The following is an 18,026-nucleotide window of genomic DNA, read 5'->3' as shown; positions in this document are numbered from 1 at the left end:
GGTTTCATCATTGACACATGGGCAAGTGGAGGCCCCAGGAAGGAAGTGAATGCCTTGGCAGGGGTATGCTGTTAATGGAAGATGTTGAGAATGGAAACCAGCTCATACGTCTAGAAAAGTCTTGGAACGTGGAAAGGGGCATTTATTGGCTGAGCTGGGGATGCACTGAGGTGCAGGGGAGCTGCTGCCCACAAGTTGCAGAACCAGAACCGAGAACCAAGGGACCTCCCAGGGCTCTTCTGCCATTGGATAAAGGTGAGAATGGCATTTGCTGAATCAGTGCTGGGGAGTCCCCCACAATAATATGGTCCCTCACCTGGTGACAGGCTAGTGACGGGCAATGAAAAGAGGGCAGGACCTGGGCAGGTTCATACCAGGGAAGCAGGAGCTGCAGAAAGCATTTTAAAAATATAATTTTTAATTATAAGAGTCACTACCACATATGCTCGACATTTCACTGCATATAAATATTTTATCTTTTACTAATATTACTGAAAAAATTGTAACCAGTTTACAGAAAATCTGGAAAAGAGAAAAAAGAAAAAAATTCCATAATACATCTTCCTAATATACTTTTCTCCCCATAGGTTTTTGAATAGCATTTTGATACATTTCCTTTCAGTGTTTTCTCAGTGTTTGGGAGAGTAATTTTATTAGTTGTTTCTGCTTTATAAAATAATTTAGGAAACTTAGGAAAACTAAGAAAATAAAAATATCCACTATACAGGTAACCGCTTTTATATTTTAGCATATATTTTCTATCTATGCTGCTTTACAAAAGACCCTACAATTCGTACTGCTTCCCATTCACTCTTTGTCTAATAACCTCACTATTCTACATTATTAACTATTTTCTCTGTTGTATTTCCTGACTACAATACAACATTCCATTCTATTTACTCTAATTTGTTTAACAATCCCCTATTGCTGGGTATGTGGTTTATTCTCTTTTTAAAATGTTATAAACATCCTTGCCACTACATCTTTATGAATATTCCTAATTATTTTCTGTGACTCAATTTCTATATGGATTGGGTCAAATCCATCACATTTTTAGGCTATAAAATACATTGCCAAAGCGCGCTCAGAAGACACTGTTCCTCATTGCATCCCCACCAGAAGATTGTTTTCTGATTTCTCCACATCCTAGCCAACAATGGGTATTAACACCGCTTTTATCTTTGACTAACATTTTGGAAAACTTATAAGCATACAATATTGTATCACACTTCTTAAAATTTAAGTATTTCACGAGCATTCCCATGTTGCTAGATTTCATAATTAGTTTCAATAACTGTAAAAAATATTACCAAACAAATTTAATCTACTTTACTAAACCACTGTTGTTGGATAGCAGAGGTTGTTTTTTTTTCCTTCTCCAAACCATAATGCTGTAATAAGCATCTTCATGTATGAAATCTTTTTTTTTCACATTTTAGATTATTTCTGTGGAACACACACTCAAAAGTGGAATTATTTGAGCTAAAGGATATGAAAAATTTATGGGGTTTGATACATATTGCCAAACTGCTTTCTTAACGGATTTAAGAGTTTATTAGCACACCAGCAGTGCTGTGAGAGTACCAGTATCAAAGCACCTTCACCAGAACCAAATTCTAGGATTCCCTCAATCTCAGCTGGTCCTTTAACACACAAAACAGAAGTAGGTACTATGATGTTTTGTTTTGCGTGTCTTTGATTGCTAATGAGGGTGGCATTTTCTCGTTTGTTTACTAGTTACATTTTTGTAAAACAACAACAACAAAAAAAAACATTTTGGTAAACACTGAAAATGTCACCGGGTTTTTTGCATATTGGAGTAACCTCGCAGGTCAACAGGGCAGGAGATGATGCCAACCCAGTACCAGGACACATAAAAGTCACTGTGACCTCATCAAAGGCAAATTCTAAGTGTAGACGACCATGCCCTCCTCACCCACCTTCATGTTCGTCCCTCACCGTCCCTGGTGTTCCTTGTTTAGGGACAACGCCAGGAGAAAAAGCAGGGGACGTTCTGTAAGGTTGAAGATGGCACACCGTCCCCTTCCCCACCCCAGCTGGACCTGACTAGGCTGAGAAGGCACATCTGTCTACATCTTTGGAACGAACTCAGGATGGGGGCGTAGCGAGGGTGGGATCCGTAGAGCCTCTGGGTCCTGTGGCAGGGGAGGTGGGCTTCCCGCGCCTGCAGCCAAGTGGCGTCGAGCAAAATGATGAAGCATTAGAGAACCTTGGCGGCGACCTGCCCCAAAGGTGGGCCTTCTGTTTTATTTCCGCCAGGAACTTGAGAATTTAAGTGTGCATGTGTGCCTTGTAAATTCGATAAGCAACACAGGCCCCTTCCCTGGTTAGCAGGGGTGTCCATGTGCGCGCTGCCGCCCTGCACGCACGAGGTCCGGAATTTTTCGAAGCGCCCGCGGTTGCAGCCGGCTAGGCAGAGCAGTTTCTGGGGACCGAGGACAGGACCCAGCTGAGCCGTTGTGGGCAGAGCGGCGCCGGCAGCCCGGCAGCCAAAAGGCGCGGGGACCCGACGGGGCCAAAAAAGAGCGAAGCGCGGACTCCCCGCGGCAGGCCGCGGCGAGCGGGGACGCGCAGCGGGAGTCCGCGCCCGGCCGCCTCAGCGCGCAGCCCCCCGGCTGCCTTCCCCCTCCAGCCGCGTGATTCCAGCCTTCCTGGCCGAGTACGGGCTGTCCCTGCCCTAGCCTCAGCCGGGCGCGGGGCAGACAGAGCAAGGGCTGAGAAGCGCCGGCGGGAGAGAAATTGGCCAGGGGAGAAGAGGAGGAGGAGCTGGAGGATGGAGGATGAAGTCCCAGGCAGAGAGAAGCCCGGGACCGAGAGCGCGCGAGCGGAAGACTCTGCCGTGCGGCCCGGGCCTTCGGAGGGTCTGCCACGCCCTTCCCCATCCCTTGGTCCGAATGGAGGGGCAATGGGGACATGAGCCGCCGACCAGGTCCGAAACTCCCTCAGGACTGGCGGAAACACGCAAGCCCGGGGCTCCGCCGTCCAGGAGCACCTGCTGCCGGGGCCGAGCCGGCCGCAGTATTTATACCCGGGGCGCGAGCCCGCACGGTGGAGCTCAGGGCCGGGGTGGGGGACTACGTCCCGCGAGGCCCCGCCCTGTTCTGTGCGGCCCCGCCCCCATGCGCGGCCCTCCACACTCCCGGCGCCTGGACCCCCCACTCCGGCCGGGGTCCGCGGCCCGCTGCCGGGTGTGGGGATTGGCTGAAGGGCGGGCCTCCCTGCGGAAAGCGACGTCACGGCCGTTCCTGCAGTGTGAATGAATCAAAATGCCTGGGTGACCGCGGCCTCCCGGGCGGCCGGCACGCGAAGGGTGGAGGGGGAGGGGGAGAGAAGCGGGCGGGGGAAGGAGGAGGGGAAAAAAGCCAGAGCTGCAGCAACAGCGTCTCCTCAACCCGGGATGTGCACCTACCCCGGAGAGCGAGATCAAAGGGATTTGAAACAGACTGAGGACTGGCGGGGGGAGGGGGCCAGCCAGCCTGTGGAATCCTCCCGGAGAGGCGGAGGTCCGTCCGGCTTCCACCGTGACTTCGGCGGCCTGGTTGGGTCTTTATTATTATTTTCAAATTTCTGAATCCAGCTTAAGCGAGAGAGCAAGAGATCTCCGTAGACTGCGACTCCCTGGCTCTCGCTCCAAGATGATGCAGAGCGCAGCTGTCCCCACGGAGGGGGCTGTCAAGGGGCTCCCGGAGATGCTTGGTGTGCCGATGCAACGTAAGACACCCCCCTTTCTCGCTGATTTAATTTGATAACAAGACAACCAGCAGCCTTGGCGGGTACGGGGCGGGTCGGACGCTGCGTGTAGCCTGGACCGGAGGGGCCGGGCGGGGCGAGGGGCCGCCGGCCCCGGCGCAGAGGCGGTCACAGGGCAGGGGCACTGGCCAGAGTGCGTTGAAAGGGCCTGGCTCTTGGCTTTTGGGGCCAAAAGTGAAAGCCTCCCGATCGTGCTCGAGGCCAGCCGAGGGTACCGAACCCCGCATCTCCAGCCCATGGCTTTTCTAGGAGCGTTGGGAGAGTGCTATTTGGGGACACCATGGGAACGAACTGCAGGCCAGGCCTGAGGACTGGGTGGTCCCGGTAAATCATCCTCCCTTCTGGGGTTACGATCAAAGCTGGAAGTACCGCTAGTTCAACTTCACCCCAGCTGGCGGGAAGTTGGAGAGCGCGTCCCCCGCCCCCGGGGCTGGCGGCGCAGAAGCCCAGGCCACACGCTCTGTCCCCGCGCACTGGGCGTGCGCGCCTGGTGCGTCCTCAGCCGCTGCTGCCCGCGGCGCCCGCAGCCTGCGCCGCTGGGGACTGCCTGCTTCCAGTGAGGAAGTCGACTCGCCGTGTTCCAGCTAGCTGAGGAATGCAGGGGAGGGAGAAGCGCCGGGACGAAGTTGTGAACTCGGGGTATAGCCTTTGCGCACGCGAGGACATACTTTCCGGGCGGCTTGGACAAAGCAGGAGAGACACACAGGATGCCCATAGGGTATTTGGGAGCTTTGCTCGCCCACCCACTTTTCTTTCCCGCGCCCGATATTAGCAAGACTGCGGGAGCTCGAGGCGTGTTTATATCCAGGTCTCTGCGTGTGTTAGGGTGTGCGCGCTCGTTTCCCCGGAGGGAATCTGTCTCTGTCCCGCACTCCCAGAGTCTTCGGTGGAGAATCTGTGCGGAGGCAGGAACAGGTCCCGGGGCATCACGCGCGCACGGCGGGCGCCTAGTGAGTCCTCCCTACAGGCTCGCGGGCTCTGCGGAACACCCCTGCGCACCGTGGAGAGGGAAAGGTTCCCTCACTCCGCTTGCCAAGGGACTGTGCTTCCGACCGCGATTTCTTTAGTGGAGCAGTAGCTCCGTCCTCGAGGTTTATTTTAAGCAAATAAAATAATGGTGTCTACCTACGAACTAGGAGGACGCACGGCTGCTCTCCGCGGCATGGATTCTCCCTGGGCCATACTTCAAAGGGCAGGTTGGAGAGTGTGTGTCCTGGGCTTCGCTGGGAAGTTTTTGAGAAGGAACTGGAAGAGAAGAGCTTCACCCAAACCTGTGTAGGTTGTTATCTGACTATATCCTGCAGTTATCCTTTGTGTCTTTTCCTCTTAACTGTTGGCAAACAGTTCCACGTCTGCACCACGTCTTGGGAAGTTTCCTGCTGACCTAGATGTGTCTGTAGAAGGCTCTGGGTGTTCGCCGCTGCCCTTACTGCCCCCACCCCACCACACACGGGCAAGGAGGGAGTAGGTTCTCAGCCCCTGCAGAAACAGAAACACAGACCCTGGCAAAGGAGCTCCAAGTCCTTAGACGGATTGTAGTTCTGAGTGCGCGAGGGGAGCGTGTGAGTGGGCGGAAGGCGCGTGTGTGACTCCGTGTCCTTGTTACCCAGTACGTCTGTGCTTTAATAGTTGTGGTCCGTAGGTGGCCTGTCAGGACCGCAAAGAAGGGCAGTGCGCTTCTCTCTGACAGCCTTTCCTGGGGATGTTCAGCACATTCTCTTAGATGGTCTCACTTTATGTTTCTCTTACTCGGAGACAACTTTGATTTCCACGTCAGGAACTCGATTGCCTAAAATGCCTAGAACTTGCCTTCAGAGCTACGGTTCACCGGGGCTCGAGTCTGGGTTCCAACTGTGGAGAACTCAATGAAATAGAAAATGGGACTCTCATCCCAGGGCTGCCCAGCAGAGGCAATGGCGAACTAGGAGGGGCTGGTCGGCCCTTCCTTTTGTCTTGCCCTGGTTCTGGGGCCTGTTGAAGGAAGCAGTGGCCAGAATTGAGGGGCCCAATCCTTGAAGACTTAGAGTCCAGCTTTTTTGGGGGGGAGGTGTGCATGGAACATACTCATCCCCTTCCAGCAGACGTGGCTGCTGGCCATTACCTGTTGGTACAGGGAACTGGGCATAGGTGGGGTGTGGTCCCCTCACACACTTACACACCACCATTCTCTCTTCTGGAGCATGGGGTCCACAGGCGGAACAACATCTGTGGGGGTGGGGGTGGGGATATGCCCTTAGACCTCAGGGAAGAAGAAGGATCATCCCAGGCCTGTGGGTGTTTAAACCTTGGGAGAGAGGAGACAACAGAAAGGCTCTCCGGCAGCAGTTCTTCCAACCCCACAACTGGAAGGTTTGAGTTGCCCCCCATCACTCCCCTCCCTGGGGCACACACACAGGTGTATTTGGTTTCTTTACCCTGAGCCACCACAGATGGAGCCCTTTGGGTCACAAATGTAGGGATCCCCCAACCTGGGTCCCTCTGGTGCCCTGGCATTTTAGCAGTTTGAATCCAGTTTGTTTCGGAGGCAGTCAGAATATTCTTTTGGGGGTGGTTGACGTGCTCTCCCTTAAGGAAGACGTTAACCAAGTGGTGTAATAAATTCTCTTTTGGCGGGCTTATTCCTTCTCTCTGACGCCCACATCCCACCACTGTTGGCTCCAAGGCCCACTTGTCAGCGTGGTCGCCGTCCTTCTGCTTGCAGGGCTGATGAGAGCCTCCCTGCTCCGATGGCTCCGGGCCGCCCGATGGGGCCCACGCTCCGCTCGTCTTCTCAAGACAAGCTTGAGGATTTTCATCTGTTTGAGGGGCATCAGCCTGGGGCAGGAAGATGGAGAAGAATGGGGCTGCAGGAGTCTGGGAGTGATTGGGAGAGCAACCTGGGGTAGGGAGGTAGAGCCTACCCCCTTAAACCTTAGAGGGGTTGCTGGGCAGCCCAGCTCCTGCCTCTGGTCGGTGGGACCAGAGTTCTAAGGAACTCAAAACCCCCAGCTCCTTGCTCTGTGTGGCAGGAACGCTGTTTATGTGAGGCTGCACCCTCGAGGTTCACTTCCAGCATGGGTGAAGGTCATGTCCGGCATGAGTCCAGGGCCTTGGGTGGTTTTGTTTCTGGCTAGGTGGATAGGTTCAGAAAGGGACCTTGTCCTAGGGGCGCCTGGGTGGCTCAGTCGTTAAGTGTCTGCCTTCGGCTCAGGGCGTGATCCTGGCGTTATGGGATCGAGCCCCACATCAGGCTTCTCTGCTGGGAGCCTGCTTCTTCCTCTCCCACTCCCCCCTGCTTGTGTTCCCTCTCTCGCTGGCTGTCTCTCTCTCTGTCAAATGAATAAATAAAATCTTAAAAAAAAAAAAAAAAGAAAGGGACCTTGTCCTAAAGCTGGCTTTAGGGTCTCAGCTACCTGGCCTACGATTAGGATCTAGGATCGCAGGTGTCGCTCTCATTCTGGCCGCAACCTGCTTCTGCTTGGGTCTTCCCCACCATCTGCTTCTGGGCTGTAGAAACGCCAGGTCCGAATTCTCTCAGTTCCGACCGGAGGGCAGCGTTGGAGTGGACCATCGCCTCCCCATCCTCCCTCAAACTGAACCTTCCTCCTCCCTGAACTCATTGGTTTCCCCACGCATCTCGCCCCACTGGCCTCTTTTGCACGCCAGGACGACTCAGAACAGTGAGGGACGTGCAGGGAGGTGGGCGTTTTATCCGCCCCTTGCCCTCGGTTTTGGCCTATCTCCCATGTAGTTTCTCCGGGCACCGAGGGCCCCCAGGTTGCTGGCTGGAGGGCTGGCCAAGCCTGGCAGCAGAAAGGAGCCACCCGCCGGGTACAGGCAGGGAGTGATAAATGGGGAACATTTCCAGGGCATCTCCCATCCCACCCTTATCTCCTAAAATATCTACTTCTTGCAGCTAACCCCGAAGCTGTGAGTAAAAGGTATTTGATCTCTTATGTGGTAGGATCTGGGTGAAGAACTTCTCTAGGATGCCTCACTACACTTTCTTCTCTTCCCGGGCTCCTGCGGGTGCTTGGGGTAAATCTTCCAGCACCCGTTGTGTCAGAGTCCTCGTTCCTGACTTTATCATCCTTCTTGCAGACTATTTCTTAAGGGGTGGAACGGACTCATTTCCCGGGCCAGGAGTTCTCTCAAACTCTGGAGCAGCGATTCTAGCTTCTTTCCATTCCTGCCTTTTCTGGTGGTGTGGGAAAGAAAAACAAGGAAAAAAATTTATTATATATATATATATATCTCCATATATTATATATATGGAGAAACAGAGAGATATTGATTGATTCAGATTCCGATACAGAAATTCAGATAGCAGCCCCGGGCACCTTCCCCGCGTCACAAAAATATTGTCAGGCGCGAGCCAACTTTTAAAGGTCAGACTGGTGGCCATCCCCGCCGGCAGATTCTGGCCTCACGGATTGGGGATTCAGATTCCCTCACCTGGAGGATCCCACCCCAGCCTCGAGCCAGAGCTTCGCCCCACCCGGAGGGGAATTTGGAGGAACCGGGGTGACCACGGCTGCGCCTCGTTGCGGAGCCGAGTGGCCGAGGGCGCCCGAGGGGCGAGCGGGCTCCGACCTTTCGCGTTCCACTGTCTTGTTCAAAGAGGGCGGCGAGGGGGAGGGAAGCCCTCCTTGGCAGGGCGCGGCCCCGGTGCGCGGAGGGAGCGGAATTAACGATTTGACCCGGACAAGGAGCGGGCTGTCGGGGCGGGTGAGGGGCGGAGGTCTGCACTGAGCGGTCCCCAGTGCCCGGGAAGGAGGGAAAGTCGGGACTGAGAAGAGGAAGCAGGACCCAATTCGAGCTGTTTCCTCGCTTGGCTGCCGCCGTGCGGGCTCGTGGAAAACCAGGGCCAGGCGCGGCTGGGCGGGAGCGGCGGCCTTGGGTCCGGGAGCGCGACCTGCGTGACCCCCGCGCGACAGGGGCAGAGCTCCTCAGCGCCGCGAGTAGGCGCAGGTCTGGGTGGCCCAGCGAGCTGGCGATGAATTCCCTCCACAGGCGTTTGCGGCGCACCTGCGGGTGCTGTGCGCTGGCTCAACGCGTGCCCCGGCTGTTGAGGGCTTGCCAGTGGAGACGAGTGCGGACAGGAAGGCCCATCTGGGAGAGCCGGCTTTGCGCACACCGCGTCCCGCCGCCCGATGTAGAGGTCGGGCCCTCGAAGGGTGCAAGGAGCGGGCGACCTCTGTGTCCACTGCGCGCGCCGCATTCAGGGTTCCTGCGCCTCGGCCCTTGCCCTTTGCCCTTGCCCGCCTCCATCCACCTTGCCGGTTCTCGGCTTACTCTCCGGAGCGGCCCCGGCGAGCGGGGACCGGCCAAGCCTGGGTCCCGCTTCCTGCCCCTTTTGGAGCGTCGGCAGAGACTTTCCCCGCGGGGAGAGGCGCGGTAAGCGGGAACGCCGACAGCGTGTCCAGCCAAGGGAAGCCGGGCCGAAACCTCTCTTTCTCCCCATACCCATTTCTCGCCAAGCATTTGGGAAAACAAAACTAATCTCCCAACGCCAGCGTCACAAGGCTTTCGGGACTTTAACGCTTGGAAAGCATTTTTCTTTCCCATTTGGGCAGAGGCTCCTCATGCACGGATCCCGGAGGCAGCCAGCGGGGTCCCCGCGCTCCGCGCACCCCGCGCGCCCTCCCCGGGTTCTAGCCTCGGCTCCCGTCCCTGCTCCCAGCGCTTAGCGGACCTCGACGAGCGCTCGAAACGTGGCGGGCTCAAGAGAGAAGAGGTCTCTACCTGGGCAGCGGGTGCAGTAAATTAAATTCGACCTGGGGAGGTCGTTGGTGCCACTGTGCGCGGGGGAGGCGCCGGCCGCTGGTTGCTCCTGCGTGTGGAGGAAGCCGCGGCCGGTCGGGGACGGAGCGCAGGCTTCGGTTTGTGGCGCTCAGAGGTTGGATTCATCCAGGATGGGACTTTTTTGGTTTTTGGGTTTTTTTTTTTTTTTTAACTTTTTTTAGACGGCAGAGTGAATGTCCTTTAAAGGGATCTGAAGGGTGAACTAATCAGGAAGGAAAGGAATGACTAGCCAGGCCGGGGCGGGATAAAACCCGCAGCGTCAGGAAGTTGAAGGAAGACCAAATGCTAGGTGTGCCTCCCTCTTGACACGCCAGAAACGAAGCGGGTTTAAGGCAAGAATGTTGGCTGAATGCTCAGGGGATTAGAGCAACGTGAGTCCTCAAGACGTCTTGGAGACCGCCTACACCACTGCAAATAAATACCAGGGTCGATTTTTAAAAATCGAGTCCTCCTGGAGGTGAGGTGGGGGCGAGGGAGGCAGGAAACCGGCAAAGCAATTTCTTTCCAGGGAGTAGACAAAACAGCCCACAGGGGCGTCTTGGGTTTTGAACAGCGACCTGATGACCCCGGCTGACCAGGTGTAGACAGCCTCAAGTCCTAAATATTCCCATTGTCCTAACTTCCCATTTACCTCGGATTTAGTGCCCTTTCACTGTGTGCTACAGTCAATTAGTGAGTACTTAGCGCCGCATTAGCAGGCAGAACCCAGAGGGACCCCGGAGCTGAGGAGGCCGGCCTGGAGGAAGGGGAGGGAGGGCTGCACCTGCAGTCCTCCGGGGATGGAAAATTAGTTAACAGGGACTAACCTTTCTATCAGGTTGTTAAGAAGACTGCTTTGAGCCTCTTGTTTTGGTCAGCAGTGATGGATATTTGGTGGATTTCTCTGGCTGGGAGACTTGTCTCCTCCAAATTGAAGAGCTGTGGATGGGGAGGGTTGGTGGCCTTGGATGGAGGGACCTTCTATCACTGCTTTCATTTAGGGAAATTGATCAGGCTTAGAGCTGAGAAGCTTTGGAATGGTAGAGATTAGGAAACAGTTTGGCTGTACACAGGACGAAAGGAATAGTACTACCCACTTTGGGAAGCAAGGTTGGAGACAGACAAGCAACCGTTTGCTGTGGTAGCACCAGAGGCTGGGTTTGGAGATGGTGGGGATGCGGAAGGCAGGTTTCCGGCTGTGATTTTTTTTTCTACCTTTTCTCTCTTTCTGGAATGAGTGTTAACAATGTCCACAACACAGATGTGAGCAAACTGCTGTTCGTAAAATTCCACTGTGGCTTACATGTCTATCCTCGTTCTTTCTCTTCTTCCTTGCTTCTTACCTCCTTCTTTTGTGAGGTCTTTGTAAGGCAGCACATGGGGTCCTGCGCGAATTCACAGCACAGGGGTTTTGTTAGAGGTCGACTGTTTGGCAGGCTGCAGGGTGATGGGGTCCCTCACCTTTTTTTTTTTTTTTTTTTTTTTCTGGAGACTTAGAAGGAAGGGCAGTTTCTGGGTCCAGGCCAGAAGAAGCTGCCCAGGAGCTGGGCTATTGTTGTCTGTGGTAGGAAACAAGTCATCTATAGTAGATGCTCAGTGAGATTTTGCCTTTTTATTTATTTATTTATTTGGTCTTAAATTCTACAGGAGCCCTGATCAAAATGGAGCACAAATAAACCATTTTGAGGCACTGCTGTTGGGAGTAGGCGGACGGGTTGGGTTTAATTGGCAAAATTGGAATTGATTCTCCCTTGGAAAATGTACTTCAGGTTAACTGTATTAATGGTGGATTGCAAAATCATCTTGGGAGGCCAGTCCTAAGTCCTGTTGTTATTTTGGCGGATTTCTTTTCTCGGATCCCTCAGCCCCCTTCCCTCCGTCAGTGTGGGTCTAGCCACAGATGTTTTACTGTGGTATCTCACCCCCAAATGCCTTTAAAGTATAATTTACTTTAATTATAGTGTTAGAGGGTTAAGGGATGGGTTCTGGGAATAGTTTAATAGAGACAAAACTTGCAGCCAAATTAATTGAAAGTTTCTCATTATGAGGGAGAGGTTGCCAAACATATGGAATATTGCTACGGAATGAGATATCAGAAAAATCCATTGTGGAGAGTTAGCAGTGATTAAATGCAAAGATGGGGTGGAAACAGAGATGTGTCTACAGCATTTCCGTAGACTGTCATGGATTTGTTTAAGGTGACTTTCTGTTTTATTTGCAATCACTGAGAATATTCGATATCCTACCAAAGAACATTAATTCTGTGTCAATATTTAATCTAGAAGATAATCCTATACCTGCAAATACATATTTACATTATGTATTTTATTTACTACAGGACTCCTATTAAAATGTTGTCCAAATTCAGCCTTCAAATGGTAACATTGAAGTTGTCTCCAGGATACTTTTGGATTTGATCTTTACCTTGAAAAGGTTACTATATTTTTGAGCTGCCTAAGCAAAAAAAGAACAAAGGAGATTGTCACAGGGACCCCGAACCATGAAGGGAAACAAATAGAATCTGGTGGGGGAGAGGATTCTGAAGGACGAGTGGAGGGGAAAAAACATTAGGAACGGTCATTTCTTACATGAGAAGACTTTTCTGACTTTTTTTCTAGTTTTTAATCATTCGTCAAGACACACACACACAAACTAGGAAAGACTGGAAATTAGATGAGACGTGTAGGTTGATGTATTTTTCAAGTAAGTAAGCAAATATAATAGAGATTTACCTTAAATGCAGTGCTGGTTTTTTTTTTTAATTAAGCTTTTCCCAGGATTTGTGTGGCTCTATTTAATGCTTCACCACCATCACAAAATACCACATGCACCTTTTCTTCTTAAGTTTTGAAGAATTAATATTGGAATTTTGTGCTTCAGTTATGTTGCTTATGGGACAATTCTTACTAAGTTATGAAGAAATGTATAAAATATTTGGGAAAATTATGTTACGGTGTCTTCAAGATACATGGGTTTAGAACAGGGAAAAATATGAAAAAAGAAGCTATAGATTGTTCAATAAAAATGAATTGTCCTTAGTAGGGAGATGGAAAATAAAGAGCCAGGGAGGAGAAAACCCAGACACAAAGTGATGATGATTTTCGTGTAAAATACATCCTGAGACTCAGGCTCACCCTGTATGTGGACTGCAGAGATGAACCGTCCTCGGTTCCGGTGCCTTCAGCCACAGTGATCAGGTGATTGAAAAGGGGAGTTGGGACCAGAAAACAGGATTTTATTGTCAGTGGTGATGGTGGCGACTTTGAAGTGGAAAGTTTTATTTGTGAAATATAGATCCAGGAATAGAACTTTTAATTAATTTAATTTTAACTATACCTGTTATAATTCTTAGACTTGGAAATTCCTGAAGCTAGGTATGATTTTCAGCAGGCACGGTGTCATGCTTGGTATGTCCTGTGGCCATATGTTGATACAGTTTAGAATTAGTCACTCCCAGACTAAATCAGTAAGTCCCACCCCACACCCACCGAGAGGGCTTTCCCTAGCCTGCCTTTTTGAAACCGGCTTCCTTCTTACTTACTCAGGGAAACCTGTGGTTTTCTCCCCCTTTTATGTGGGGGAAGGAATGGAGAATTCTAAGAAAAACAATATTTTGCACAATATTTCAATCGTATATGTGTTTCCTCAAAGCCCCACTTAGCTTCTTGTTTCAGTTTGTAGTCGGTAAAGAAACTTAAATAAATAAAATTATGTAGTTTGGGAAACATATATTGGCCAAAATGTTATTTAAGATGAGCTCCAAAACTACTTACTTCTCAAGTGAAGTCACCAGCAGAAGGGTTTGGAGCGAAAGCCACAGGCTTTCTTGAGCCCTGTTCCAAGCCTTGGTCTTCAGTCAGCCCCAGAACCTGTCCCAGACAAAAAAAGAAGCTTCCAGCCGCACTTTGGCCCCCAACTGTGAACCCTTCAGGGAAGCACTTTTAAATGTAGAGGCTCACTTTTCACAGGTTGCAGAGAAGAGTAAGAGAACTTTCAGATTTGCAAGTCTTCGACAAAATTCAGAGTGCTGGCAATCTTAAAGACCAGGACCAAGGCTCCCGTCTTGCAGAAGGAGCTGCCCTCAGGCTGGAGTGCTCCTGGGCGTCCCAAGAGGGGCCAAACCTCCCGGGAGTGTCAGTGTCCTGGGTTCTGCCCACCCCACCCGGAGCACTGGAACATAGACCCTGGCTTCTGTCTTGAAAGAAGCAAGGAAAACCTTGTCGTTGGCATGAGGCTGTTCAGTCAAATTCTGAAACCAAAAGAGGAACTCTGTCCAAAAGGCATTTAAAAAGCAGGGTCTCATGGGGCTCCAAGGTGGCACATCAAAGTCCAAATTTTACAAAATATTAATCTGATCTCACGACATGGTTAAGTGAACATTATTTCTAATAACACGAAATAACTTAGTTTTAAAAATACCAAAATACTCATCAGCATTAGGATTCCATTAGAAATATGGAAATTCAAGTACATTTTCCCAGAAAGGTGCACTTTTCTTCAGTACATTTTAGAAGTTACTGCCAAGTGTGTTGGTTCTAGTTTTAGTCTCTTTAGTGGGAAAAAAAAATGTTTTCCTCACCTTGTTGCTCTTCTGTGACCAGAGAGATAGAAAACACCATTTTTCAAAGAATTAAAATCGATCAAACAAACAAACACAAACCGTCTCTGAAATGCTTCATGGTGACCCCCGGGTTCCTTGAGAGCAGTTACTTGGAAATGAAGAAACACGAGTGGGGAATAAAAACACACAATACTTTTTTAGATGTCATGGGAAGGGGTGTGCATGGAGGGGGTGATTTGGTCTACTACAGACCACATCAGACATTTTGACCCCCTCTACTTGCCAGTTTTCTGAAACTTCACTAATGGAGGAATTTGGGGATTTAAAATGGAATCCATTTTTGGATGGACCACTCTGAAAACTAAGCCCCTTGTGCCCACACTGCAGTATTTCAGGTGATTGGAGGGCTAGGCACCATGGTATGGGTTTGTAAGCTTCCTTGATGAAGGGGTAGAGAAGACTACAGGCAAAAAAAGGTTTTTAGCCATTTCTCATCAAATAAGAAATAGTTACTTTTCCATTGGGCATTTATAGACCTCCCCCCAAAAATACTAGAATCCTCAATGGTTAATATGAACTCAATCCACTCTTACCTGAATACATTACAGCAAAAGTGAAGTGACGTCAGCTGGTTGGTGGTCCTAACCCACCCCTTCCCCATTCTCACTAATCACATATGGGGGAGGGGACCAAGGTCTGGCAAATTTGCCTGCATTCTGTGGAGGAAACAGTCTGCCAGATTTCTCTGTTCCAAAAAGACTTAACCTTGTAATGTTACATTAGCTGCTATGCATATTCTGGGATTATGCTGATTAGAAAGGGGAGGATGGAGGAGAGTTTTGAGTGTTTTGTGTGTGTGTTGGGGGAGGTCAGTGAGGGAGGGGGAAATTATATTGGGAAATAAGGAAACATAATATATTAAAGTATATTGAATATACTTTAAATATATAAATTCATCTTGTTGGTGACTGGTCATGGAGAGTAGAAAGGGAGCTACCATTGAGCTGGGCACTGGCATTATGGGGCTGGGCATCTTATACTCGTCTGATGTGATCACATGTCCACCCTGAGAGACCGGTGTTACCACCTCTGTTTTACAGATCAGAAAACTAAGGCTCAAAGAAGTTAAGCAATTTGTCTGACATCGTGTATGTGGTAGACTGAAATCTGAACCCAGGTCTATCAGACTCTGATCTGGGATTTAGTATAAACAATTTGGCAGACCTAAAGATTTGAAGATCTAAACTCTAAGTAGAACTGAAAACATTCAAATTCTCCCAGTAGTTTTTCCAAAGAGTATTTGAACAAAATGTTTCCCTTCCCCCTAGCTTTCTATAGCACTCAGTGCTCACTTCCCCAGGGCTCCCGGGTTGGACAGCTCCCTCCTTCAGAGATGGCTTCCTTTTCAGAGATGGAGCCGGCTTCAGAAGGATTGGCTTTTTTCCAGAGTGGTGTTACCTCAGCCTGTGTGTGAGGATGTGTGTGTGCATGTGTGAGTGTAAGTACTGAGGTATATGTGTGCTTGTGTACCTATGAGTGTGTGCTTTACAAGTGTATGAGTGTGTGCAAACGTGTGTATGTCTGTGTGACTGTGGTATTATGTGGGTGCCTTCTTGTGTGTCTCGGTGTATTTTGGTTTATTTGTGATTGTGTGTGTGTCTCTCTATGTGTGTTAGCATGTATATGTGTGTGTGTTCTAGGTCTGTGTGTGTATTAAGTATGTGTGAATATGTGGGTTTGTCTGACTGTGTGTTTGTGTGAGTGTGGGTGTCTTGGGACGTGTCCAAGAGAGCCTCCCTGCCTATGCAGTTGCTCTCACCGTGCTTAGGTCTGTTCTTTGAGCCACGTCACTCTGCGGGACTCACAGAAGCCTCGGTGTCCTGCCGATGGGGAGTGCATTGTACCCTGTGACCCAACATCTCCCCAGATTCCTTGGCTCTTCTATGGGCTTTGCTGTCTTTTCATGGCTGAGCTTACTCTCCATCACCAAAGAACATCACCAAAGAACCTTTGTGTGCAGATAAGATAAAGATTTTCATTTTAAGTGAAATGACACCTCATCAGAAACTGAGTTTAGAGGTTAAATTCTGTCTTAGTGACTCCCAGGGTCGGGTTAAATTCCAGTCTTTAAAGTGGAATCTTGTGATTAGAGACTTTGGAGATCTTCTGGCTCCTTGGAAATTTTTGTTACAACTTTATTTCAGGTAGGAGACCTATACAACCTCTGTCCTGTTCAGGATCTCTGAATTTAAAAATAATAATTTATTGTAGTTTGAAAAAGAGGCTTATGCCATTGCTCCTGGAAAAATTTCTAGATAGCTTATATTTCACACTAATCAAAATAATTACATGGAGTGCTGTCACCTGAAGTGTGGGATCTGAGTTCACTGGTCTCCACCCCCTCACAGGCAGGGATGAATCTGAACTTGACAAATGCCATCAACAAGCTGGCATCTTGCAGCTGGGGGGAGGGGACCAGCAGGACAGGGGCTTCTTCTTCCCACCCCGGTCTGGGCGTTAGGTGTCCATCCCATACAACACATGCACACTCTGTCTACAGGATCCAAATGCATGTCTCAAACATTTCCATTTGCCCAATTGTTACGGAGCACAAGAGGCCAGTGGCTCATCTACTCCCTTGTCACTGTATGCAGAGCAGCTTTGAGGCTACCTCTTCCCTCCACCTCCCCTCCATGAAATGACAGAGGTAGAGCCAGCCTGGTGAGGCACGTCCAGATCCCTCCAGCTTTCAGGTGGGGTTAACCTACCTTAAGCATAGGCTCTTGGTTCAAATCCCAACTCCCCCATTGTGGGACCTCAGGCACTTGGCTTCCCATCTCCAAGCTCAGTTTTCTTATCTCTACAATGGGGATAAGAACACTTCCCTCACCAAGTGGTACAGATTATTGAGCTAGTATACATCCAGGACCTGGCAGAGTTCATAACAGGCTCTTGACATCTGGTTTTACCATTATTGGTATATAATGGATCTCCCAAATCATTTCTATGTTATCTTTGTTTTTAAAAATGCCACCCCCCATCAAAATCTACATTGAAATACAGTGTGAAAGTTTTTATTTTTTAACTTAAAAAGTGCCCTTAGAATGTCCCTCACATTTTTGCTGAACTCGAGGACTTCCGTTTGGTCCCAAGGCCTCAGAGAAGCCCAAGTTTGGGCAGCGCCAGCCAACGGACCCAGCAGGAAGCATCCCTGCAAGCTGGAGGCTGAAATGGCTTGTCTGTCTGCTTTTAGTGCTGTTCCTAAGCGTGATGTTGTCTCCAGAACTCTGCATCCTACCCTCCCCTGCATACATTAGCCTTAATGTATTCTCTCTTGAATACTCATCATATTAAGGCTCCCGGTAGCTACCCTGCTCAAAATAAATTTTATGAGCACACATCCTCGCCCTCATCCCCCTGCATTTGCGGCTGGGAGGAGAAATATAGCCGTATTTCCCCCGGAGGCCGGGCCAGACAACAATTAGGTGGGAATCAGCGCCCTCTGGCCCCGCAGCGGGGTGGGGTGCGGGAGGCAGCGGGCTGGCGCACGCCCCGCTCGGGCACCGCGGCTCTCGGGCCGGCTTCTCCAAGGGTCACCGAGCGTCCAGGTACCCGGCCCGGGGCCTCGGGCCGCCGGCTCACACAAAGACGCCCCTAGAGGGCCGTGTCGCCTCGTCCTCGAGGGCCCGCGGGGAGGGGCTCCGCGGGCAGACGGTGGCACCAGGAACGGGCCCCCCGCCGCTGGTGGGCACGGGCTCCGCTGCTCTGCCCTGGGGCGCCGGCCGCTGCCCCGCGCGGGGGGCCTCGGTCTTCTCTCCCCTCCCTTGCAGAGCGGTGCCGGAGCGATGCTAACGCCATCCTGCTCCGCACCTCCTTCCTCAAGCCCCTGGCTCAGCAGCCTCGACCGCTCCAAACGCAAACAGGGGCAGGA

General features: G+C 50.8%; 1 protein-coding gene across 1 annotated transcript in view; it reads left to right on the top strand.

Annotated features, from left to right (window-relative positions):
• Positions 1–3,401: 3,401 nt before the first annotated feature.
• The window catches only part of LHX4 (LIM homeobox 4), a 44,876-nt gene continuing 30,251 nt past the window's right edge, over positions 3,402–18,026 (top strand). Inside the window, exon 1 of the mRNA XM_002920796.4 lies at positions 3,402–3,732. Within this exon, the coding sequence (XP_002920842.1) occupies positions 3,657–3,732 (76 nt within the window). The 5' untranslated portion in view covers positions 3,402–3,656. The remainder of the gene's footprint in view (positions 3,733–18,026) is intronic.

Source organism: Ailuropoda melanoleuca, chromosome 8 (genome assembly GCF_002007445.2).
Source record: "Ailuropoda melanoleuca isolate Jingjing chromosome 8, ASM200744v2, whole genome shotgun sequence".
Classification (NCBI taxonomy): domain Eukaryota; kingdom Metazoa; phylum Chordata; class Mammalia; order Carnivora; family Ursidae; genus Ailuropoda; species Ailuropoda melanoleuca.
This window is presented reverse-complemented; position numbering and strand designations above follow the sequence as displayed.